The 25,120-nt window shown below is 45.2% G+C and overlaps 1 protein-coding gene across 14 annotated transcripts in view; it reads left to right on the plus strand.

The window, feature by feature from the left end:
- Kalrn (kalirin RhoGEF kinase) overlaps positions 1-22,649 on the plus strand; it is a 607,498-nt gene extending 584,849 nt beyond the window's left edge. For 8 of the 14 annotated variants that reach the window (XM_028886329.2, XM_028886335.2, XM_037209787.1 and 5 more), the window contains 9 exons: positions 2,245-2,272; positions 2,854-3,025; positions 5,785-5,906; positions 6,608-6,739; positions 8,320-8,484; positions 10,214-10,292; positions 12,837-13,037; positions 15,982-16,120; positions 16,926-19,162. In XM_028886329.2, coding sequence (XP_028742162.1) covers positions 2,245-2,272; positions 2,854-3,025; positions 5,785-5,906; positions 6,608-6,739; positions 8,320-8,484; positions 10,214-10,292; positions 12,837-13,037; positions 15,982-16,120; positions 16,926-17,471 — 1,584 coding nt within the window. In that variant the 3' untranslated portion in view covers positions 17,472-19,162. Of the gene's footprint in view, positions 1-2,244; positions 2,273-2,853; positions 3,026-5,784; positions 5,907-6,607; positions 6,740-8,319; positions 8,485-10,213; positions 10,293-12,836; positions 13,038-15,981; positions 16,121-16,925 lie in introns of all 14 variants that reach the window. The other 6 variants (XM_028886332.2, XM_028886330.1, XM_028886331.1 and 3 more) reach the window with 2 other exon arrangements.
- The last annotated feature ends 2,471 nt before the right edge of the window (positions 22,650-25,120 follow it).

The raw sequence follows: 25,120 nt of genomic DNA on the forward strand, positions 1-25,120 counted from the left end.
GAAAGATGATCAGGGCCATTGAGGGAAATGGCTATAAAAAGTGTCTCCTGGGCACGCGGCGGAATTGCCTTCATGATTTCACAGCAGCGGTGGCTGTGACCAAGCCAGTCAAAACGGCCAACATAGACGGGAGAAAGGCTCGAAACCCACTCTTAGCTGAGCAGCCTTGGCCACTGAGGGCTGCTGAAGTAGGGAAGAGTCGGTGGTCCCCAGGAAATGGCCCCCTGGCCGTCTGCCTGTGCTCCAGGACCGCCCTGCACAGACCCATGCACATGGACAACACTGATTGGACTCAGTGGCCTGTGAAAAGAGGAGATGACGTTGGGAATGGGGTATGGCAGGGAGTCCTGGAAGAGTTGAAGAGGGAGTAGGGTGATATGATCAAAATAAATAGTATATATGTATACAGTTCTCAAAGAATGAATACGTGTGTGTGTGTGTGTGTGTGTGTGTGTGTGTGTGTGTGTGTGTGTGTGTACTTCAAATGCCAGCCAGACGTAATGGCACATGCCTGTAACCCCAGCTGTTCGGAAAGCTGAGGCAGAAGAAGCCCTAGTTCAAAAGTCTGCCCTCAACATTTTGGTAAGGCTTTATATCAAAATTTTAAGTAAATCAATTTACAAAGTTGTAGGGCATCATACTTTCTGAACACACACAAAGCTGTGGGTATAGTTCCCAGTACACACTTCCTTGCTCTAAACGCCTGCACACTACCTCACCCCAATCCACACAGAAGCTCTTGACTGATTTCTGTCTTTAAATGACCTCAGGCAAGGAGTGGGGACCACTGAATTAAAGGAGCTCAGGGTGCCTCTCGAAGTTGGCCATTTTCAGACTAATGGAGGGGACTGCATAAGCCGGAGTCTCCTTCCACACAGTTCCAGGATTAGCATTGCCAGGGTACCTACAGCCCATGTCGTGGAAAACCTGTGTGTCGACGGGCAGGCAGTGTGCAAAGGGGAACCCCCAGAAGGAAATAGCATCTTTCCAGAGGGCTCCTGCACATCCCTCTGTATGAGAGCGCACAGAAACTGAGTGTGCTCACAGGAGGCAGGGACAGATACTGGGAGCGCCACCCACCCACGTGCTTTTCTTTCTGGAAGGCAAGTGAGTCTTCCACCCCAGGTAGAAGGAAAAAATTTTGCATGACCGAGTAGTAGAGGTCTACCTTAACCCCAGACTGCTCAGCACAAGCAAGGCAGTTAGAACGTCACATCTTTGTCTGAATAGAAACCGAGACCTCCTCACTCATCAAGCACCAGGCTAGCACTTGGCATATAAAACTGTACTTATCTTTGTGATAGCAAGGCACACTAGGTGTTAATTTCTTTTCCATTTGATAGTGAAGGAAATTAATACTAATCAGTACTAAGTAGAGAGCATGCGGCCACATAGAACGAACAGGTGACAACTTCCTCGTTTTACCAAAGCTTGAGCCTTTTCACAAGCCAGATTCTTATGATCTGGACTTGCCTGTGACTAGGGAGAGGCGATACAAAGCGGCGGGTGGGCGCAGACCACAGTGAGCAGCCTCTTGAGAATGGATAACTTTCCAGAAAGGCTAGAGTGACCTCCTTTAGACGATCTAGGTGTTCTGGGACATGCAGGGCACATTACGTGGACTGCCACTTTCTCCTCAGACCAGCCATGGAACCCGAGAAATCATTTGATGGGCTTGAATCTTCCTTTGCTCCCTTGAGTAGCACAAACCTCAGGAGTCTGTCCATCCCCTGTGGGGACCAGGGCCACAGAGGTGGGACTGGGACCAGATAGACAGTTGGGCACTACTGCTTTTACTTCAACCAGGAAGCTCTGGTTAATGCCAAATAGGGATGGAAAGGGACCTCTGGGAGGAAGCCACTGGGGAGGTTCACTTCAGTGCCCCTGCTGGCTCGCTCCCATGTCTTTTGTTTCTGCCAGAAATTTGTGGGGGAAACCGTTGCTATGGTATTGATTGAGGGCATGTCGACTGGGAGGGGTGTGGAAGAAAGGGCATCAGGAAGGAAGGGAGAACGGTGGCCACAGCCTGCCCAGTGGCCACCTTAGACCGGAAGTAATCCTGTGTCCTTTGGTGGTGAAGAGGGTGTCTATGACTGTGGTCATCCACAACAGCCCAGGGACAGGGTGGGCTCCTGGTGGCATTGCCCCAACCGGTCCTTGCTTTTGACTCGGGGAAAGTCTATTATTTTCTCTGAGCTGGAAAGCCTCAAGCAATTTTTCTGTTCTTTTGTGTGTGTTTTTCAGATCTTAAATCCAAATTTCATCCAAGAAGGTGAGTTTTTAAAGGGGATAGAATTGAGAATGTGGGGCTCGGCTACATAAATTATATCTGGCTTTAAGGGAGGGACTTAGAGTAATGGTGATGTGCCTCTGTATTAATTAAGATAATTAATTAAGATAAACTGTTAAGTGAAGAGTGAAGCATGTAATATGTGAAGGGGGTTTCTGTTTTGACTGAATAAAGGAAAAATATGTTTGTGTAAAGCCCAAAGACTGTTTAGCGAAATGTTCTCAAGTGCTACCTTTGCATTATGCCATCATGGAGCTTTCTCCTCTTCTGCCCTGTTTCTAATTTTGCCGTAAAATAGAGGGGCACAAAGGTGGCCGTGGTGGCGCACGCCTTCAATCCCAGCACTGGGAGGCAGAGGCAGGCAGATCTGTCTGAGTTTGCAGCCAGCCTCGTCTACAGAGTGAGTTTCTCATAAAGAGAAGTGCACACTGATTAGACAATGGTAGACTTGAGGGTCATTGGAATCATGATGTCCGTCTCTGGGGGTGAGAGTATTACATCTAAAATGGCTACTATTATAAATCTGTTGTGAGTAATGTGAATGTGTATCCATTCAATTGCAGTGGCCCCAGAATTCCTTGTGCCCTTGGTAGATGTGACCTGCTTGCTTGGAGACACGGTGATACTACAGTGCAAAGTCTGTGGGCGGCCGAAGCCCACCATCACCTGGAAGGGTCCAGACCAGAACATCCTAGACACTGACAACAGTTCAGCCACATACACCATCTCCTCCTGGTAAGTGGATCACACAGCACCTGAGCCCAGAGCACCCGGAGGCTGGATTCTGGGTGACATTCTCTCCAGATTACTGGTCACCCCCAAAGTTCTGTCCTAGTGTTTATTCCAGATCACACACTTGGCCTTGATCAGGAGAGAGACTGAGTTAAAAACATGGGTGGCTCAGCTTCCCATATCAGAACATCCGGTGTTCAAGTCTTGGGCACAGCCTCAGCTGTCCATTCTGCAGCTGGCCCCTTAGCCTGAGCTTCTGGTTTAGTGCCAGCGTGCATTGTGTGTGCTGCCCAGCACCAGATGGACACACCTGAGGCTAACAGGAACCATCTAGAAACACTCTGTGCTGGACCTACAGTAAACAAATACAGCATTGTCCTTTAAATCACAGGCCAAGCCTGAACCATAGATATAAAATGTTCCTGGGGCCCCTGCCTTTTAGCCACCCTTATTAGATGATCAGTCTGTCAAGGACCCCCAGGGAGATCTGTCAGAAGTACTGAAAGCTGACTAACACCCTGGAATGCTTCATGCCCATCAGGAAGCTTAGAGATAGGGATGTGATTCATTCCTTACCTAAGAACTATTTTACGAGAAGTGGGGGAAGGCGCGTTCCAAAATGTAAGGTGCTTCCACACTAAAACTCTGCTTGATTGGCAGCCTCCCAGCCATTCTAACTTGTCCCCCACCCCCACAGGAACTCTGAGCATCACTGGGCATTGCTGCTTACAGTGGACAAGCAATACTAAACTCTAATGGCTCATCTGTCACTTAGGAAATGCCTAGAATCACGCACATTTCATTGATTGGCTTAAATTGTTTGTGAGTGGTGTGTGTGTGTGTGTGTGTGTGTGTGTGTGTGTGTGTGTGTGTGTGTGCTAGAGGAGGGGGTGGTGCCTTCTATGGTAGTTCCAGAAGAGATGCCTGGTCAGGTCATAAAACTTCATGGACCTGAGCAACTGCTCAGGTATGAGGGTCATTGTTTGACCATGAAGATCTCAGAACATGTCACACCTCCAGGGATGCTGTGTTAGTTAGTTACCTTTCTGTTGCTGTGAAGAGACACCATGACCAAGGAAACTTATAGGACAAAGCATTCGATTTGGAGCTCATAAAAGCTCCATTTGGAAGCTCTACTACCTTGTAGAGGGTACTAGAATCCATGACCCTCATGGCAGGGAGCATGGCAGCAGGCAGGCAGGCATGGCTCTGGAGCAGTAGCTGAGAGCTCACATCTGATCCACAAGCAAGAGGCAGAGAGATGGAGACTGGGCCTGGTGTGGCTTTTGAAACCTGAAAGCTCACCCTCAGGGACACACCTCCTCCAACAAGGCCACACCTTCTAATCCTTTCCAAGCAGTTCCACCAACTAGGGATCAAACATTCAAATCTATGAGCCTATTGGAGCCATCCTCATTCAAAACACCACAGAGAGAGAGGACTGACTTCCCTGTAATTTAACTCTTTCAGAGCAGTTCCTTCCATGAGGTGTTTCTGAACCCCATTCTGGGGCAAGTGAGAAAGTTACCATTTAGGTGGGGAATTTACCCTTCCTTGGATCACTTTGTGAGTGTGTACATGTGTGTATGAGTGTGTTTGCTCACCTAGACATGTGCACTTGGAGACCAGAGGTCCACTTCAAGTGTCTTCATCTCTTGCTTTTTACCTGGAGTTTACTGTTTCAGCTGGACTGGCTAGCCAGTAGTCTCTGGATCTGCCTGCTCTCCAACCCACCCAGTTCTGGGGTCACAGGCACACGCTGCACCCAACCTGTCACTAACTCAGATGCTGATGCTTGTACAACAAGCACATTGTCCATAGAGTCATCTCCCCAGGCACCTACTTAATCATTTTAGGGATCCCACGTGTAAGACTTGAAATATGTAAACCTTTCCATTATTTAGTCTGTTTTATCATTTGTTACTGACTTTGAGATTGAAGCTATTTCAGCACAAGGCTACTTGTGTAATGTACTCATAATGACATTGTAAACCAGTAGGCTATAGGGTGTTATTTATTTTTAATTCATCTATTATTCCTATTCTATTCCTTATATTTACACAAATTTGGGCAAAGAGAACAGCCAGAAAATATTTTCCTCACATAGTAAATTAAGAATAGAGAGTTTAGCCAGGCGGGGATGGCATACACCTTTAATCCCAGCACTCGGGAGGCAGAGCCAGATAGATCTCTGTGAGTTCAAGGCCAGCCTGGTCTACAGAGTGAGATCCAGGCCAGCCACCAAAACTAACACAGAGAAACCCTGTCTTGAAAAACCAAAAAAGGTCTGGAAAGATGGCTCAGAGGTTAAGAGCACTGGCTGCTCTTCCAGAGGTCATGAGTTCAATTCCCAGCAACCACATGGCGGCTCACAACCATCTATAATGAGATCTGGTGCCCTCTTCTGGCCTGCAGGCTTTCATGCAGGCAGAATATTGTATGAACACAATAAATAAATAAATAAATAAATAAATAAATAAATAAATAAATAAATCTTAAAAAAGAACCCCCCCCAAAAAAAAGAAGAAGAATAGAGAACTTAATTGAATAGTGCAACGAAGTACGCACACACCTCCTGTCACCCTCCTCAAATGAAATGAACGGAACCTAAATTCATAAATGGCTAGCCTTGTGGATAGAGGTAGGTGAACTGGGGGCATGTACTCTCATGTCTGGGCACCATGAACCAAGCGGGTGGCATCTTACCTGTCCCTCAACTGTCTCCTCACTGGAGTCTGAAGGAGATCCATTTAATGTCCTAGTGATTCTGGAGATATCACCCTCAAGATCTGCAACCTGATGCCCCAAGACAGCGGGATTTATACCTGCATAGCAACAAACGACCACGGCGCTGCGTCCACGTCGGCCACAGTTAAGGTGCAAGGTATGCTGTGTGCGCTAGTGCCCCCCCCTCTCTCTCTCACACACACACACACACACACACACACACACACACACACACACTATTTTAAAGTTAAACCTTAACTATAGCAAAAACACAACAATAAAACTTAGCATCTCAACCACTTTTAAGCGGAGAACTCAGTGGCACTGAGGACACACCCACTGGTTTGTGGTCACCACCGCCACCCATCCACATAACTCTCTCATCATCTGTTCCTATTGAACAATGACTCCAGATTCCTCCTCCCCACTTCCCTGGCTGCCCGCGTTCTCCCTCCCCTATTCCTGCCTCCAAGAATTCACATTGGTCATTTTAAGTGAGAATGACCAGGCACCCTGAGACCCTGACCTCGTGGGAAGAAAGATCCCTCGTCAAATTCTAAAGCAAAACCCAGGCCGATGGGAAGAGCAACATGCCTAAGAGCTCCTACTCAATCCTCCAGTGTGGTTCCTGACCAGCTTTCCCCGTGTGTGGCGTTTAATTGAAGGAGGTTGTCGGGCCGCAGGACCCATCTCAGGTCCCATCTCTAGGCCTCTCTTGGGCCTGGAGAAAGGTGCGCTACTTGGACAAGGTTATGCGCCAGATTTGAGTCAGGTTTGCATGTTTCTAGTGCTCCGTGCTACTGTGATGTGCAACTCGAGTTCTGAGAAGCGGCCCCGCCCTGCTGTCTGTCTCCACAGGTGTTCCCGCAGCCCCCAACCGCCCCATCGCCCAGGAGAGGAGCTGCACCTCCGTCATCCTCCGCTGGCTGCCCCCGGTCAGCACCGGGAACTGCACGATTTCGGGGTACACGGTGGAGTACCGCGAGGAAGGTGTGTAGCGCTGCTCTTCTTCTGTGTTTGCCTCTCCTCGGGAGGTCTAACCTGAGACTTCATATATATCCTCCAGTTCACCGCAATCAGCCTGGCTTTGTGCACCCTGGGAGCTTAGCGCAGAAGCCTGGGGCCGGGCTGCAGCTGCCTGCCGGTCCACAGGGAAACCTCCCCGGGGCAGCCACTAGGGGGCAATGTGTTTTCACTGCATTGTCCTGCTTACCCTGCTCAATCACACAGATGGGGTGGAGGGAGGGGGGGGGTGGCAACAGAGCCCATTTTACAGACAGGAAGCTAAAGCGTAAAGAAACACAAGGCGGTAGTTAATAGGGGGCTCTGGCTAGTCTGTGGTTTTTCTCCCAGAACAGAAACCGTAGTAGGATGGTCAGAGCTCTACCCCTCCACCACCAGATAAAATCTATAGCATGTATACATACATGATCTTTAATCGTGAGGAAAGAAGGAAGGAAGGAAGGAGGGAGGGAGGGAGGGAGTTAGTTAATTAGTTTAAGCCAGGTGTGGTGGTGCACGCCTTGGGTCCTAACTCGCACTCGGAAGGTATTGGCAGGTGATTCTCCCTGAGTTCAAAGCCAAACCTGGTCTACAGAGTGACTGACCTAGGTCAGCTAGGGCTACATAGTGAGACCCTGTCTCGGTAATAATAAAATCATCATAATAAATAATAACAACAACAATAATAATAATAATGTTTTAAAAAGTGCTTCCAGGCAGTTGGTGCTTGTCGTAACACAGCTCCGAACCACATCCCGACTTACCCAATTGAAGGGAAAGCACCTGCTTGCCCACCCCCTGCTTGCCCACCCCCACCACCCCATGCCCGCCCCCACCCTCCCACCCCCGCTTGCCCCCCACTGCTTTCCGTTACTATCATTATCTTCATTCTTCTCCCTGTGAATCGGGAGCTGTGCCGTTATGAGACTCTTTATTTCCGCCTGTTTCTGAAGCTGCCTGCAGCAGGGTGTGGAGGGCCAGCGTGGGTGTCACGCTGAGCCTGGGGACCTGCTTCACTCATGTCCGTGTTCTCTTGGAATCTAAGCCTCGTAGACAAACCGCTTAGTGTTTCTGAGGCCCTCCCTCTTCCTCCGTCCAGTAAGATCAGTGCCCCCTTCTCCGCCGGGTTTCTGTGAACTGTAGCTAGAGTGAAAGAATTGTGCCATGCCCTGGAGTATTTTCACATGCACATATGCTCCCATTCATGCTCAATTTTGTTTCAGTTTCCAGGGGCATGTTTTCTCTCCTTTGGTTACTGACTTGTATTTTCTTCTAGCCCGATCAAGCTGCCACACGTTCCCATGTAGAGTTGGAGCTAGGTCTTCAATGTGCACGTTTGAGATGGGATGGAGTTCATAGGCCAACTTCTTGCACAGCCTTCATTTAATGTTATTTAGGAAACTGGGCCTAACCCCCCCCCCCAACATTGGACCGCGGACTTTCAGAGCCTGACAACGACCACACTGTTCTTTGAACTGATTCTGTCCATTCTCCCATCCTTGTTTGCTGAAGGCCTTTGAAACAATGTCTCTTAAACTCTCTCCTTTTCCTTGGAACTGCGCCCCTAGGTTCCCAGGTCTGGCAGCAGTCTGTCGCTTCGACCTTGGACACTTACCTCGTCATTGAAGACCTTAGTCCTGGATGCCCTTATCAGTTCCGGGTCAGTGCCAGCAACCCTTGGGGAATCAGCCTTCCCAGTGAAGCCTCGGAGTTTGTGCGCCTTCCAGAGTACGGTGAGTCCCAGCAAGGTCCGGACCGCCAGCCAGCAAAAGCATGCTAGTCAAAAAATCATCGGCCTCTCTGACCCCCACGGGAGGTGACCTGGGGCTGCATGGCAGCTTCCATCAGGTCACCTCTGAGAGACCGATGGAGTGTCTCCAGGAGGTCTATCGGAGCCAACATTAGCTCTACCACCATTGCTGGCCCTCGGCATTTTGGGGTTCCTCGGGGGAACTCGAGGGACAGGCAGGAGAGACCTGTGTCCCAGGGTGCTTTCTGGCTCTGGCCCTTCTCTCAGACCTCTTATGGAATTGACAGTCTGTTTTCCCCTGGGTGCCTCTGGCAGGCCTCTGTAAAACAGAGAGATGTGCTAGCAACTTAAAACGAGAGGAATACACTACCAGATGAAACGCTGATATTTGCACACACACACACACACACACACACACACACACACCACCCCCGCTTCCAGAATTTAGTTTCCAACATGGATCTGTTTTATCTCCATAAAATAGAAATTGACTAAGACATATATGTAACTAACTAGAAATGGATATTTTGCCCACCTTGCCCTCTGACCCACCTACTCTGCCCGTCTTGATCCTGTAGGCATTTTAAAAGAGGAAATTTGCTGGTCTGAAGAGATACCCATTGGTGACACTCTAGGCAGTGCACAGAAGTGACGTGTGTATGCTGAGGACAAGACAGGAAAGGGTGGGAGTGTCACCCTACTAAGAAAGCAGCAGACTTGTGTCCCTGTGGGTTCAAGGAAGTCTAGAGTCCCCATAGGGCCTTGGCCAAAAATGCCCGCAGTCTCAGGTCATGGCCAGCCCAGACAGTGCCTGCCAGTGACCTTGACTTGTTCTCACAGGCGTGTGAGAAAACCTCACAGGCGTGGAAAACCTTGGCCCTGGATCCATCCATACATCCTCAAAATTCATTGTGGGCATGTCACCAGCTCAGGTTCTGGGAGAGCTGAGGTGACTGACCAGTGTGGAGTCTAAAACATTGAGTTGCTGATATGGGTTCCCTTCTTTCCAAGCCACCAACTCAGTGTGGCTTGGGATGGCCACCATTTTTGTTCTGTTACTTCTAAGACCGGACGGATCCCCAGCAGACAATACAAATCCCTATGGGTGTGTGTGTGTGTGTGTGTGTGTGTGTGTGTGTGTGTGTGAAGAGAATTAACACGTCATACAAGGTCAAGCTGAATCTCCAAATCACCCACAAGAACCAATTGTGGATGAAGTTGAATTATCCCATATACAGGGTAAACTTGCCCAAGGCTGAGGACAGTGGTGCCAGGCAGAGAAATCTCTAGAAGGCTTTGCTCACAAGTGTTTCCTTTTTTCTTCTGTGACATTCAGCTTGTTCATTCTCTCTGCGTCCTCCGTGATCCTCATTTTCACTGGCTTTTCTCCTTCTTCAAAGTGCTCTCATTCCCCCTTTCTACGTTTTCTCTATCGTTCTGTGACGCTACATTTCTGATCGTGTCCCGTGTTCTCCCTTTGTTTGAGGAGCTGACAGAGAGTGTCTGTCTGACCCTCCCATATCAGTTCCCCTCAGACATTTTAAAAATAACATTCCAGAGCATCACAGCCTTTTCCCACTGGGAGGTCTCCATATTTGTCATAGGAATGGGCTATTTCCCTTGGCTTATTATGCTGGATTGTCTTTGTAAAGCTTTGCTTTCTTTTCATGTGACATCTACAATGTCACTTGTGGATTCTCCCTCTCCCAAAGATGCAGCTGCTGATGGTGCCACCATTTCTTGGAAGGAGAATTTTGATTCTGCTTATACTGAACTGAACGAGATTGGCAGGTAAGGAAGGATACCAGCCACCTCTCAACAGAAGAATGATCAGTTTGGTTTTGTTGGTCTTTCTTTTTTTAAAAAAAAAAAAATGGATTTTTGAGACAGTGTTTCTTTGTGTATCCCTGGCTGTCCTGAAACTCGCTCTGTAGACCAGGCTGGCCTTGAACTCACAGAGATCCGCCTGCCTCTATCTCCCGAGTGCTGGGATTAAAGGTGTGTACCACCACTGTCCCAGCTGATGTTTCTATCTTGTGTAGATGCATTCTCTCTGTAGATGGAAAACAGCTAGTGTGTTCCTGGGACTTTTCTATTATTCTTTTTCTTTAACTAAGTTGGAAGCTAGCCTCATCCACTCTTAGCCTTTCATTTTCTAATATAAGATTTTAAGACTCCAATTTTTCCTAAAAATGTAATTTTAGCTACATGTCCCAAGTTTGATATATGATATTTTCTCTTTTATTTAAGTTTTATTTATTTATTACATATACAGTGTTCTGTCTACATGCCAAAAGAGGGCACCAGATCTCATTATACATGATTGTGAGCCACCATGTGGTTGCTGGGAATTGAACTCAGGACCTTTGGAAGAGCATCCAGTGCTCTTCACCTCTGAGCCGTCTCTCCAGCCCTGATATATGATATTTTCATTATCATTGTTTCTAGGTTTTTTTTTTAACTATAGTTTAGTTTTTGAGCCAACTATAATGGGTTACAAATTACATAAAATGCTTTAATATGTATGAGATTTTAAATTATATTTTGTTACTCATTTCTAATTTCATTGCACTGTGGTCAAAGAACTTGTTCAGACTTCCTCTGTGGGTAAAACATACCAAAATTTTGTAAAAAAAAAAAAAAAAAAAAAAAGTCTTATGTATTCAGGCTTAGTGGCTAAGAGCACTGGCTGCTCTTCCAGAGGACATGGATTCAATTCCTAGCACCCACATGGCAGCTCACAACCATCTGTGACTCTAGTCCCAAGGGTTCTAACACTCTCTTCTAGCCTCTGGGAGCATGGCACACACATGATGCACAGACATAAATGTAAGCAAAATAGCCATACACATAAAATAAAAATAAAGGAGAATTTTGAAAGTTTCATGTATTCATTTTCTTTTTTTTTTTTTTTTTTTTTTTTTTTTTTTTTTTCGAGACAGGTTTCTCTGTGTAGGTTTGCCTTTCTGAGCTCATTGTAGCCAGCTGGCTCAAACTCACAGAGATCCGCTGCTCTGCTCCGAGTGCTGGGATTAAAGGCGTGCGCCACCACCCGGCTTTACTTTCTTTTTTAAATGAATTTTATTTATATGTATGACTATTTTGCCTGCACGTATATCTGAGCACCACATACATGCCTGGTCCCTGCAGAGACCAGAAGAGGATGTTGGATCTCCTGGAATTGGAGATAGGATAGTTATGAGCTACCACATGCGTGCTGGGAACTGAACATTGGTCTTCTGTAAGAACAACGGTGCTCTTAACTACTGAGCCATTCTCCAGCTCCATCATTGTGTATGGAAGTATATTCTTCTTGGAAAAGAAAATAAACCCATTTGTACTGTTCAAAATGGCATAAAAATAACTTGACTAAAAAAAATATTCTAGTTGACATTTGGCATCTCAAAGAACCCTAGGATGCTGAGGAAGGAGAGTTGGCTTTTAAAAAAATATATATTATTATAATTAAAAGTATAAAAGGAAGGCTTTCTTTTTATTTTGTTATATTTAGGATGTATGTGTATGTATTATGTGGGGTGTGTGCACACGTGCCCCTGTGTGGAGGTGAGAGAACAGTTTGTGGAATCGGTGCTCTCCTGATTTTCTGTGAACTCTAGGCACCAAGCTCAGACTGTTAGGCCTATCTCTTCAGACAGCAGGTGCCTTATCCACTGAGCCAAACCACTGGTCCCAGAAGGAAAGCGCTCTCTTTTGTTTTTATTTCATGAGTACGGCTAAGTGCCTGCGTGTATATACCTGCATCTCATGTGGGTCTGGTGTCTGAAGAGTCCAGAAGAAGGTGTCAGATACCTTGGAACTGGATGCTCGAAATCCAACCCAGGTCCTAACCTATCCCTCCAGGCCCAGAAAGATGTCTAATACTGCTTGACAGCGCTTCTTCAAATGCTTGGGGCCAGAAATATTTTTGCACTAAGGATTTTGAGGAACGTGTACATGTACACAGTGAGATGTCTTTAGGAGGGAACCCAAGTCCAAAAAAATGTGCCCATATTTCACGCACAGCTCTGCTATGTCTAGTGAACCTGCATTTTAACTGTCACTCATCATGTGAAGTCAGGTATGGAACTTTCCACGGTGTTCTCATGTCTGCACTCAAAAGGTGTCAGATGTTAGGGCATTTTGGATTTTGGATTTTTGGATTAGGGACACTCAACCTGTAAGATGTTACTGTCTTGGCGATTCCAGTGAGCATGTTCACGTGCATGCGCACACGAGTATGCTTGAGCATGCACACATACCCTATAACATATTCTGGCAAATGACGCCCTGCTGACTGGTGGACCTTGGTAAACTTTTTCCCCTTTTGTCTCTCAGAGGCCGTTTCTCTATTGTAAAGAAATGCATTCACAAAGCTACCCGCAAGGATGTTGCTGTGAAATTTGTGAGCAAAAAAATGAAGAAGAAGGAGCAGGCTGCCCATGAGGCTGCCCTGCTTCAGCACCTGCAGCATCCCCAGTACGTCACTCTCCACGACACCTACGAGTCCCCCACGTCCTACATCCTGATTTTGGAACTGTGAGTACAGGGATCATATCTCTAGTGTGGTCCGCCTCTGCCTGGGTTATCCATTGCCTGCAATTAATGGGAAAAGAGTCACGTTTTGCACCGTGATTTATGGTGTACAAAGGGCTACATGAGCCATATGCTCTTTCGCCTCCTGTTTTATATAAATGTAGGTGCCATTCTACAGACTAGACAATCAAGACTAGAGAAGGTCTTTAAAGTTAGCTCTACAAAAGTATGGTTGGAGAAATGGGCCTTGAACCCACATCTTCTCACTCCACTTTTCCGTATTTTTCTAAGTTTTATTTCGTTTTTTTTTTTATATTTGTGGGGTACAGTGTTTCATTGCATATATACACTGTGTGATCATCAAATCAGGATGTTAATATATCCATCACCTTAAACATCCATCATTTCTTTGTGATAAAAACATTTTTTAAAAAACTTCTCTAGCTATTTGAAATGCATTAACAGTTCATATTGTTAACTATAGTCACCATACTATAGACTAGATCACCAGAACTTATTTCTTTCCCCTAGCTGTAATCTGTGCTCATTTCTCACTTGCATTTTCGTTTTATCCCTATTGTGTGCTCTCAGGCTTGGCTGACATTTAAGAAGGGTTTACTAGTAGAAGGCTGATGGACAGGAGTGGAGTTGGAATGAGAGGGGTTTGTCTACAAATCAATAGCCACAACACTACCCTATTCTTTCGTGGTAGAATTTTCCCTCCAAGATATTCCAGGAATGACAGATTATCTAGATAATAAATATAGAAAGACATAGCTCTTATCCTTTGAGGCCGTAAGTCCAACAGTTAAGAACAAGAAATAGCTGGGCAGTGGTGGCACATGCCTTTGATCCCAGCACTGGGGAGGCAGAGACAGGTGGATTTCTGTGAGTTTGAGGCCGGCCTGGTCTATAAAGTAAGTTCTAGGACAGCCAGAGAGAGCTACGCAGAGAAACCCTGCCTCAAAAATCAAACAAACAAAAAAGACCAAGAGATAAATAATACTTTAACTATGGCATGGGAAATGCTAGGAATCATACACTAGACAGAGCTGTGAGAACACACAACGGTGCTCTGTTGGATGTGACTGTCACAGAAGATGTGTGAGAAGCCAGGCCTGAGCAGAACCACGAGCTGAATCTTGCTCTGCTGTGGGTCTCCTGTAGTGGTCGGTAGGGACTGCTGGTGGAACCCTCCTTGTCCAGGCAATTGAGATGTTGAGTCTCTGGTCTAGGAAGGATGCAGACTAGGGAACAGCCCAAGACGGGTGGGGCGGCTGATGCTTTGTGGGTTTGGAGCAGCGTTGCTGCGAATCCCTCCTAACTTGTTCCAAGGGCCTCTGGGAGTTGCACGTAATGAACCCAATGCTATTCCTCTCTGCTCTGTCTTCTCTCGACTCACACCTAGGAGGTCAGAGGGAGGCAGGGGAGCCTTCCAGGGCCTCCATCTGTTTCTCCTGCCAAGGAAGTCGAAGAGTCTCACAGCAAGGCACAAGCTAGAGGAGAAAAACGAGGACGAGTTATGTGTGTAGGTTTCAGCTGAGTTATCCGTACCCTGGATCACACGCCTTGACATGGGCATTTCCTGAGATGTATCTCAAATGACTCACTGCACCCTAAAGAGTTCGATCACTTCTTGTTACCAAAGGGCGCGGGGAGCCCGGAAGTGGCTACTGTTGACTCAGCACTGCCTTAGTTATTTCTCTATTGCTGTGATAAGACACCATGACCAAGGCAATGTATAGAAGAGTTTATTGGGGGGGGGGCTTACAGTGTCAGAGGGTCAGAGCCCATGGCCATCATGGTGGGGAGCATGGCGGCAGGCAGGCAGGCAGGCATGGTGCCAGCGTGGTAGCTGAGATCTTTACATCCTGCTCCACAAAGCGCAAGGTGGAAAGCTAACTAGGAATGGTAAAGACCGTTGAAAACTTCAAAGCCCACAAGCAATGACACACCTCCTCTAACAAGGCCACACCTCCTAATCCTTCCCAAACAATGACACCAACTGGGGACCAAGTATCCGAACAGACGCTAAGGAGGCCATTCTTGCTCAGTCGCCACAAACGCTTTCTTACCCTGTGGATTATGTCTTAATTCCTCACTGCCTTGCCTGGCTCTCGCACAAGGCTGACAGAGAAGTAGGTCTCGTCTTGTTGTTGCTGCTGTCGCTGTCCTGTGGCTATCCCCACTGGGAAAGACAGTGCGCTGCTTCAGGGAAGCCAAAACACGGAGCGTTTCAGTGATGACCCGCAGCCACCATCTGCTAAGTGGCAGAACCAGAAACCAAATCTGCATCTGGCTGGCTCCACTTACCACATTCCCAGTCAGCCTTTAAAACTTGGCAAGCTGTCAAGAAAGGCAAAGGAGCCGGGCGGTGGTGGCGCACGCCTTTAATCCCAGCACTTCGGGAGGCAGAGGCAGGTGGATCTCTGTGAGTTCGAGGTCAGCCTGGTCTACACAGATCGAGATCCAGGAAAGGCGCAAACCTACACAGAGAAACCCTGTCTCGAAAAACCAAATAAATAAATAAATAAATAAAAAGAAAGAAAGTCAAAGGAGTTAAAAAGAGATCAAATATGCCAAGGGGAAACATATCCTACTTCACATTTTTCCCATCTAAAAACCATTAAAAGTGAAATAATTTTTAAGGTTAAAAAAAAAAATTTCCCTCATCAACCTAACCTTAAAGCCAGGCTAGACCTTAAAGTCAACAAAACAGTATTCTGTAAGCAAGGTTCTAAGGATTTCTGGTGGAGCTTAACACATTTATAGCTTGATTTATTCTAGTTCTGGACGTGACACTCACTTTGGGCTCTGAAATATGTGTGTGTTGCAATACCAATTTCCATTAATAAGAGACATCTTAGAGCCTTTTTAAGCTTTATACACAGGTCGTTTCTCTGTTTTTTCCCAAGCATTCTATTTTCCCTCACCTCCTTGCTTTCAGGATGGATGACGGCCGACTCTTGGACTACCTTATGAATCATGATGAGCTGATGGAAGAAAAAGTAGCTTTCTATATCCGAGACATCATGGAAGCTCTACAGTACCTTCATAACTGCAGGGTTGCACATTTGGACATAAAGGTAATACAAAATCAGCACCTGCTGGAGCAAAATAGCGGAGTCTAACTTACCAGCCATTGCCTTGGAGAATGTACATTTGTATTTCTTTTCTTTTCTTTTTTGTTTGTTTTTGTTTTGTTTTGTTTCAAGACAGGGTTTCTCTGAATAGCCCTGGCTGTCCTGAAACTCACTCTGTAGACCAGGATGGCCTTGAAGTCATAGATCCACCTGCCTCTGCCTCCCAAGTTCCGGGATTAAAGGCATCCACCACTACTGCCCAGGAAAATTTTGTTTTTAATGAAATGCTTCTGTTTTCTTAAAAGGCTATTTATTTTCTTGACTCATTACAAAAACAAAGGCTGGATAAGAAAGCCTGCTATTCTGGAATAGGTGTGTGACTTAGTGGCAGAGCACCTGCTCAGCATGATTAAGGCCCTGGATTGGACCCTTAACATTAGGGTGGGGTAGCATTGGCTGGGTGCAGTGACCTAAATCTTTAAGCCTAGCAATCAGGAGGCAGAGACAGTAGGTTCTCCATAAGTTCCAGGCCAGCCAGAAGTATACAGTTAGCCCTGTATCCGCCCCCGCCCCCGCAACAGCACAATTTTCAATGCCAAACAACTTATCTAAAGTGCCACCTAAACTCAGAGTCTAGTGAGTTCAATGCCATCCTTGGAAGCCTCCTTTGCCTTTGAATGGGGAATATCCAACATGCACAAAGTTTAATGAAGAATAATAGAACTCTGTTTAGCTAGCATATTCCACCTGGTAGTCAACAAAGACCTGATCTTGCTTCTTTTCTCCCTGTCTTGCTGGATCCCTGTAGCCCGAAAACTTGCTCATTGACCTCCGGATCCCAGTGCCTCGAGTAAAACTCATCGACTTGGAAGACGCCGTCCAGATCTCAGGCCACTTCCACATCCACCATCTTCTGGGGAACCCTGAGTTCGCTGCCCCAGAAGTGATCCAAGGCATCCCCGTCTCCCTGGGCACGGACATCTGGAGCATCGGGGTTCTGACATATGTCATGCTGAGTGGGGTCTCCCCCTTCTTAGATGAGAGCAAAGAGGAGACCTGTATCAACGTGTGCAGGGTGGATTTCAGCTTCCCCCATGAGTACTTCTGTGGTGTGAGCAACGCTGCCAGGGATTTCATCAATGTCATCTTGCAGGAAGACTTCCGGAGGCGGCCCACAGCAGCCACATGCCTGCAGCATCCGTGGCTGCAGCCCCACAACGGCAGCTACTCCAAGATCCCCTTGGACACCTCCCGCCTGGCCTGCTTCATAGAACGCCGCAAGCACCAGAATGACGTGCGGCCCATTCCCAATGTCAAGAGCTACATCGTCAATAGGGTGAACCAAGGGACCTAGCCATCCCCAACCCCTGAGGTTTCACATAGAAGTGCGGGTGTGAACCAAAGCAAGACTGAAAGTGTCTGTAAATAACTCTGTTCATCATTTCACTCCATGTGGGTCTCTGGATCGAGAGGTGGTTCTCTTAAACCTTGTCTGTGGTTACGCAGGGTCCCGGCGGCAGAAAAGTGACCCTAATCCCAGGAGCATTCCAGAAGGTCATGCTGAAGAAGTAAAGATGCAGAGTTGCAGAAAGTATTTAAAAAAGAAAAGGGCAAGGCTGACAAGAAAGTAGTTGGTATAAAATTTTAATTGTACATTCCAAAATGAGTGGTTCAGTGGGCAAACCGTCCACCCACTGTGAGGAGTATAGTAGGTGTCTGACTCCGTTGAAAATTTAAGCTAAAAGTTCTATTTAACAAAGATGTCAACTATTCTGCTTTAGATGGCTTAGATATAGTTTCTTAACAGGATACATATACACGTACAGTATAATAGATCCCATTCAGGTTTCAGAGTTTTATAATATAGAGGTCTATATGAAATCAATCATAAGTAACTTTGAGTGCTCCCGTTAAAACAGTAATTTATTTACCGAAGCATCGCATTATTTTGACTAAGCACAATTAGATGACGAGTTTTTTAGAGCATTTTATAAATCTTGTATAGAAATCTTTTATCAGAACCTGTGTATTAAGAGAAGCAATGTGACCCTTTGCAATCTGTGAATTAGATTTTTCTTTGTCCTCCATTATGGGTTGTTTGAGTAAGATAGGTTCTGTTTATCAAAAGATCCCCCCTGAACTCACTGACAGCTCAGAGTTCCTCCTGTGGGAAAGTCAGGAAGTAAGTCCAAATCTAGTAAGTGTTGGGGGCTGGTTTTATGTCCACACCAGGCCTGACATGGGCAAATGTATATCATGAGTTCATATAAAAGGGCACATGGAAACTTTTCCTACAGTTCCTGTGAACAATGGAGCAGCTCTTTCTGGTTGCATAGCTGTAGAATACAGTTTCCAGAAAGTTAGCTTGCTTTATTCCTAACCCCTCATGAAGCTTCGGGTGCTTACCAAAAGGAGGCAGCCATATAAGCCTTTTAAAGGCTAGTCCTAAGTCCTTTCTGAAGCCATGGAGCAAAGCCTGACCCATCACTCTAACACAGCATGGGTTTTTAACTGGGATAGCAATACCTATCACCACACAGCCACCAACATCTCTGGACTAAAAGGATTAACTGTATTCTGAGGCCAATGCTGCTTTCTCCATACAAGATTATTGACTGCCTGGTGCCCTCTTAAGGGAAATCAAATTAACCAGGGCATTTCATGGTTTGTTTTTTGTTTTTTGTTTGTTAGAGGGGGATGGGAGAGTTTTTGTTATATTGTGTTTGTACATGATCCACCCTTTGTTTTCTAGAGTGTGTTTAAAAAAATGCTTTTAGGCAAATAATATTCTAAAACTATAACTCCAGTGTTTATGTAAATCAGGCTTCATGTCATCGTGTCTCTCCTGCTAGTGGGATTGAGAAAATTGAAATCATGTAGCACAAAGTGCAATCAGAGAATTTGGGAAGGGAAAATAAGCTGCAGAATTATTTTAACAGTTTAAAGAAGAAATGATGGGAACAGTCTGAACTTTAGTGTATAAAAACACTTATTCCCATGGTGGAAATACAGAATTAAAATGCTTATCATTCCCCCCACACACACCCCACCCCCATTGGTTTCAAAGTCAAATTTCTCATCATCCACCCTCCATCTTATCTCATCCAAGATTATAGAGTAATAAATTAATAGAAAGTAAAAGCAATAAGATTAGATAGCATCTAGTATCTTGGGGATTAACCAAATATATGGAAACCGACTCTGACTGTATCATTTCCTTGTCTTCGGGTGTCCCTGGGTCATCAAGCCTCACCCCCTCAGAGCTTGCTAGCTCTCCACACTCTTCACTTAAACTGTGATGTATACAAACATAAAACCATATGATATGATATTTTAAAACATGCTTACTAAAGCTTTCTTTTAGTAAACATGTCTTTATTATGAAGTATAACATGAAGGAGGAAGGCCTGAACCCAGAGGACTTGTTGTGGGATAAAGTGCAGGCTCTGAGGACTGCAAAGACCCAGAAAGAGACGTAGCCAGGTCTGTGCATTATGGCTGCCTCAAAAGAAGGGCTTCTTGCAGAGCCAATTAGAATTGTTATGGCTGGCTGAGTTTCTGCTAGGGAGGAAAAGGGTCTAGAACAGTGATCAGAAGCCACGGAAGGGTCAGTTTGAAAGCACGTGCTGGGGGTGACAGAATGCTAGGCAGAGCCAAAGTTTTCCCAGCCATGTTTGTGTCAGGGTTGGGATGATCTAGATGTGGGCCGCATGGAACTGTCCCGAGTACACAGAGAAGACAGGAAAGGATAGACAGAAGGGAAAGGAACGTGGTTGGGTTAATGGCAGTCCCACTCCAGCTGTCAGAAGAGGGACAAACTTCAGAGAGGTCCTAAGAGAAAGGGAACGCACTCTCTATATTTTGATGGCTGAAATGAAGAGGGGGGCTCCCGTCTGCAGAAGCACTTGGGTCCCTCCACCAGGGAACAAGATGGTCTTGGCTCAAGAACTCTCCCTAGCAAGCTGGGAATTAGGGGCACTCCCGTTGACAGGGCTAGGAAATAGAGTTGGGAGTGCAGATGTGCGCAACAGTGGCTGGAGAGGAAGAACGAGGGGCCCTTCTCCTGCACCTGTTTCGGCAGGGAGATTTATCGCTAGGAGAGAAGAGGGGAGAGGAGAGGAGATCTTCCAGCCCCCCTATCATCCCAGTTGTTCTCACTGCGGGTGAACTGCCGGCTGACCCCAGGAAAACAGTGCTCGTGAAAGTCGCGAGGAGAGTCGCAGGTTTCTTGTTTGGCACATAGTCATTCTTCCAAGCTCTTTTGTTTTGTGTTAAAAGGGTGGGGTACAGAGTGATGGAAAAGATCAGAGCCAACCCACGATCCCGGATGAGAAATCTAATCTTTTTTTTTTTTTTTTTTTTTTTTTTTTGGCGCCTCTTACATTTGTTTCAAAGCAAACAGATTTCTCTCCACTTAGAACTGAATGTGGTAAAAACTGTTAAGAAAAACATCGTAATGTTGGATGTAGCCTTCAGCTGTCTCCCAGCTACAAGCCACCCAAGTGCGGGTGGAGGAGGAGGAGGCCGAGGGGAAAGCTGGCGTCGCAGCTTTGTGCTTCACAAAGCCTTTATAAATAGTAGTGCCTTTCTGAGGGGAGGAGGGGAGGGAAGAAGTTCGATTGCATTTAGATTTGCTGATACTGCAGAATTTCTTCCTTAGGTCTTAAACCTTGACATGAAAGGTTTAAATGTCTTTTAAACGAAAACATCTGAGTGTAGGACGGGACCAGGTGTTTTTGAGCGTTGATCTCAGCTACTCCAAATTCATTCTTGTGTCTGCTCCACGTCCCCATTAATAAAATGGAATTTGGAGAGAGAGCGAGAGAACATTAATCTCTTAAGAATGTTTAGGAAAATGTCCTAGTTGACACATCTCTAAAATATTTTGATTTCCTTAAAGTGCTACACACTGCCAGTGCTAGAATTTTATTGACAGTAACTTTGAACATTCCAGTTTCCCACGGTCTTTATGTTTGGATACGATTTACAAACTCATGAGGTTAAACACTGTCAATTGCTTTTCATTGGAAGTTCTGAGTGCTCCTCGTCTACATGTTTTTGGCCTTAACTTATAATTTCCACCCTTTAAAAGGTTGTCTACAGAGAAGGGTTAGGAGAACTGATGAGGCTTTAAATGCCCATAGGTTCTTTTCTCCAGTATTTCTTATGTCAGAGTCTGATGCCTTCCAAAATATCCAGCCATCCCCTTCTCTTCCCAAGCTATATGCTCTGGGAAAAATCTGAACAAAGAACCCAAACAGTTACTTTCCTCACTGAGAGGGCAGATGTGAGGATCAAACATCCTCCCATGTCACAATTCATTTCTTTAGGAGCCTCCAAGAATCTGCTAGAAAAGGCAAATGGTGTGCATGGGGGTGGGTGGGAAGTAGGGGGAGATGGATTGGCCCTAGAGAAGGAGAGCTTTGGTTCTGGTCTTTCCAGACTAGTCTTCTCTTGTCCCCAAACCTCCATGCCTGGGAGCCACTCACTACTTCTTTTTTTTTTTTTTTCTTGCCTATCTGGAAGAACATGGAAATTTAGATCTGTGAGAATAAGTGGGAGAAAATAAGATATAAAGTAAACGGTGGTTATTTTTCTGTGTTAATTGAAACTCTCTCTTCTATACCTGATGGGGAAAATCTATTGACCACAAAGGGTCTCTGTAGTAGACAAAGGACTCACTCACCACATCATCCTAGGGTAGCCCATGAATTGTACTGGGTGAGTTTTGAGGAATATAGACCATATTCCTTTCTTGCCTGGGTAACATTCCAATAGAGTCTGGATCAGGCAAACTTATATAAGCTTTCAACAGATTTATTTGTAAAAAGCACCTCATGATTTTTCTTTGCTATTTAAAAATCTAAATACCTTTGGGGAAGGAATTATTAGACCCAGGATAAGCTAAAAGAAAAGCTCACATAGATTCCACCAACAGAAAAGAAGATACAGGATAATAATGATTTTCTGAAAACCCTAAGGCTCTCATGGTCTCATTCATTCTAAAGAGCTCAAAAGGGCTGAAATGTTTTTCATGAAAAATCTATAAGGAAATAGAATACAGAAATATTATATGGCCATATTTTTTATGAAAGACATTTTTCTTATTTTTTAATATAAGTTGAAGCTACAGGAGAATACAGTCTTTCTACTACAGTGCTTTCATCTTTAAATGATATTAATTAAAAGCCTAAAGTTAACAATCCCAGGCTATATTGTCTTTTTCTATTAGCCTGTTTGCTAAGACATTCCAAACTGTGGTCAGATTTAGTTTTTATCCATATGAGCAACCTAACGGTTTAGTCAGATAAACCTCCTTCAGTGAACAGGGAAGAGCAAGAAAATGCACAAGTAGCAAGTCTTGGAATTCCTGAGAGTTAATTTAACCAGGTGAATTTGCCAGTCCAGGGATAGGCGTTGCATGAATTCCCCACTTCCATCAAGAACTAAGTCCGAATCCTGGAGTCCCTGGAGACCGTTACTGTGATGAACCTGAAGTTAATAAACCATTTGTCTTCTCCTGCTAACTTAAGCCATATCTATCACCTCTGTGTTTGATTTCTTTTTTTTTTTTTAACCCTGGTGCTTTTACTTCTGTTTCTGCCAGACATTAGACTACTGTGGGGAAGTAAATAAAACTGGGAGAGGGACAAACAGACTGTGAAAAACTAAGCATACCCTTGAGAATGCTATTTATGTAGAGAACAGCATCAATTGAGGGCACACTGTTGGAAAATATGGATATATGTACATCTGTACATGTATATAGTGTATAATATGTATGTATATGTTATTGCTCATATGCAGAAATCTATCCATTGCAGGCAGGCAGCCCAGGTGGGTCAGTTTTTCTACTGGAAAACCATTTAAGATCATTCAAAAACCGTTAGGAATAATACATGGAGAATTCTAGTCACATGGGAATTAATTTGATGTCTTTTGAAGTCCACATGGCCAATGAAACAAATTATGAAACACATTGGGACCATTATTTATGTGATTCTGTTTACTCAGAATTCTAAATTTGAGTTCTTTAGAGTGTGCGTGTGCGTGTGCGTGTGCGTGTGCGTGTGCGTGTGTGTGCGTGTGTGTGTGTGTGTGTGTGTGTGTGTGTGTGTGTGTGTTTGTTGTTGTTTTGATTTTGAGACAGGGTCCCTTTGTGTAGTCCCTGGCTGTCCTGGAGCTCACTCTGTAGACCAGGCTGGCCAGAGATCTGCCTGCCTCTGCCTCCCAAGTGCTGAGATTAAAGGCATGTGCCATCATGCCTGGCCTATCTTTGAATTTTAATACCTGATTTGCAAACTGTGCCCACACTTTTTGGTTTTGAGTGATCCCTTCCCCCAAAGTTTTATGAGAATTTGTGGTGGGCTCCTCTGGCCATTCAGATAAAAGGCCTTATTCATAAGTGGACAGGTTTCCCCATAGGGACCATTACACATATACATATAAGTACATACTTCCATCAGGCTTGTAACAATTGATTCAAAATCACTCCACAGTATTGGTAAATAGCTCTATATTTTCAAGGTGCAGAAGAATTCCACAGCCTTAATTAGTTCAGTGTCTTGCTGTCTGCCTTAAGTGTATCTTCTGGGGTTTTGGATTTTGGTTGTTTTGTTATTTTAAATTTCCCTGCAGTTGTTCATTTTGTATGCACACAATGTTGTTTTGTAAAGGTAGGTTGTAAATATTTTATTTGTAAGTTAGAATCACTCATGTGTAATGTTGTAAAGTGCCGACCTGCTGTCTTGTTATTATTACTGCAGTAAATGTTATAAGTTGTGGATGAAGTTTCAAAATGTACATTTCATATGTTATGCATTCCTATAAATATAATATACTGAAGATACTATTTTTAGTTGCCTGCCCCCCTTAAAAATGTTATAACATTTATTTGTATGTGTGTGTGTGTGTGTGTGTGTGTGTGTGTGTGTGCGCGCGCGCCTGAGTCCCAGTGTGTATGTAAGAAGGAAATCTGTAGGAGCTCTTGGGTCCAGGAGATTGAACTCAGGTCATCAGGCTTGGTAGCGAGTCCCTTAACCCACTGAGCCAACTCATTGGCCTTGTCTTTTTTTTTTTCCTAACTAAACTCCTGTCCTCCTACCCACCCACCCCAACCCCTGCACTACCACCCCTGAGTAATTTTTTTCCTCTCTTCCTCCCAAATATTTGAAAGCATTTGGCAGGCTTAAAAAAAAAAAAATCCAGCTGGGCAGCAGCAGTGGCACACACCTTTAATCCCAGCACTCAGGAGGCAGAGCCAGGCAGATCTCTGTGAGTTCGAGGCCAGCCTGGTCTACAGAGCGAGATCCAGACAGGCACCAAAACTACACAGAGAAACCCTGTCTCAGGAAAAAAAAAAATCCCATTAGTGGTCTAGCAAGATGGTCCAACATATAATAGCGCTTGTTGTGAAGCCTGAGGCCCTGAGTTTGATCCACAGGACTGCATAGGGAAAGGAGAGAACTGACTCCCACTGGATCTCACGGGTTTGTGCATGCTGGTAGCAGTCCAGCCATCTGGGAGAACCCATACAGGCATGATCGAGCCTTCAAAGACTGCAGGTGCTGCACAGGTAGGAATGAGATGGATCTATAGTTCCCTGTCCATCAGCAGCATCCAGAGATGAAGGTTGTTTTGATCTGGCAATAAGAACAAAATGTTCGAATTCTATTTAACCAAGGCTTTATTGCACTTACTAGTAATCAGAGAGTAAAACTATGAGTTTTACTGCATGTGGTGGTGAATGCTGTTAATCCCAGCACTCGGGAGGTGGAGGCAGATGGATCTCTGTGAGTTCGAGGGTAGTCTGGTCTACATAGTAAAGTCTAGGCCAGCCAGGGCTACACAGGGAAAACCGTTTCAAACACAAAACAAACAGGGATGTATGGGTTTTTCACACCAGAAGTTCAGCAAAATCTCCTTAGAGAAAACAGAATACAGAAATTAAATCTCAGAATCACTTTGATAAGCATGGTCATTTTGTAGTTTCTCTTCTCTCTC

Source organism: Peromyscus leucopus, chromosome 12, assembly GCF_004664715.2.
Source record: "Peromyscus leucopus breed LL Stock chromosome 12, UCI_PerLeu_2.1, whole genome shotgun sequence".
NCBI classification, from domain to species: domain Eukaryota; kingdom Metazoa; phylum Chordata; class Mammalia; order Rodentia; family Cricetidae; genus Peromyscus; species Peromyscus leucopus.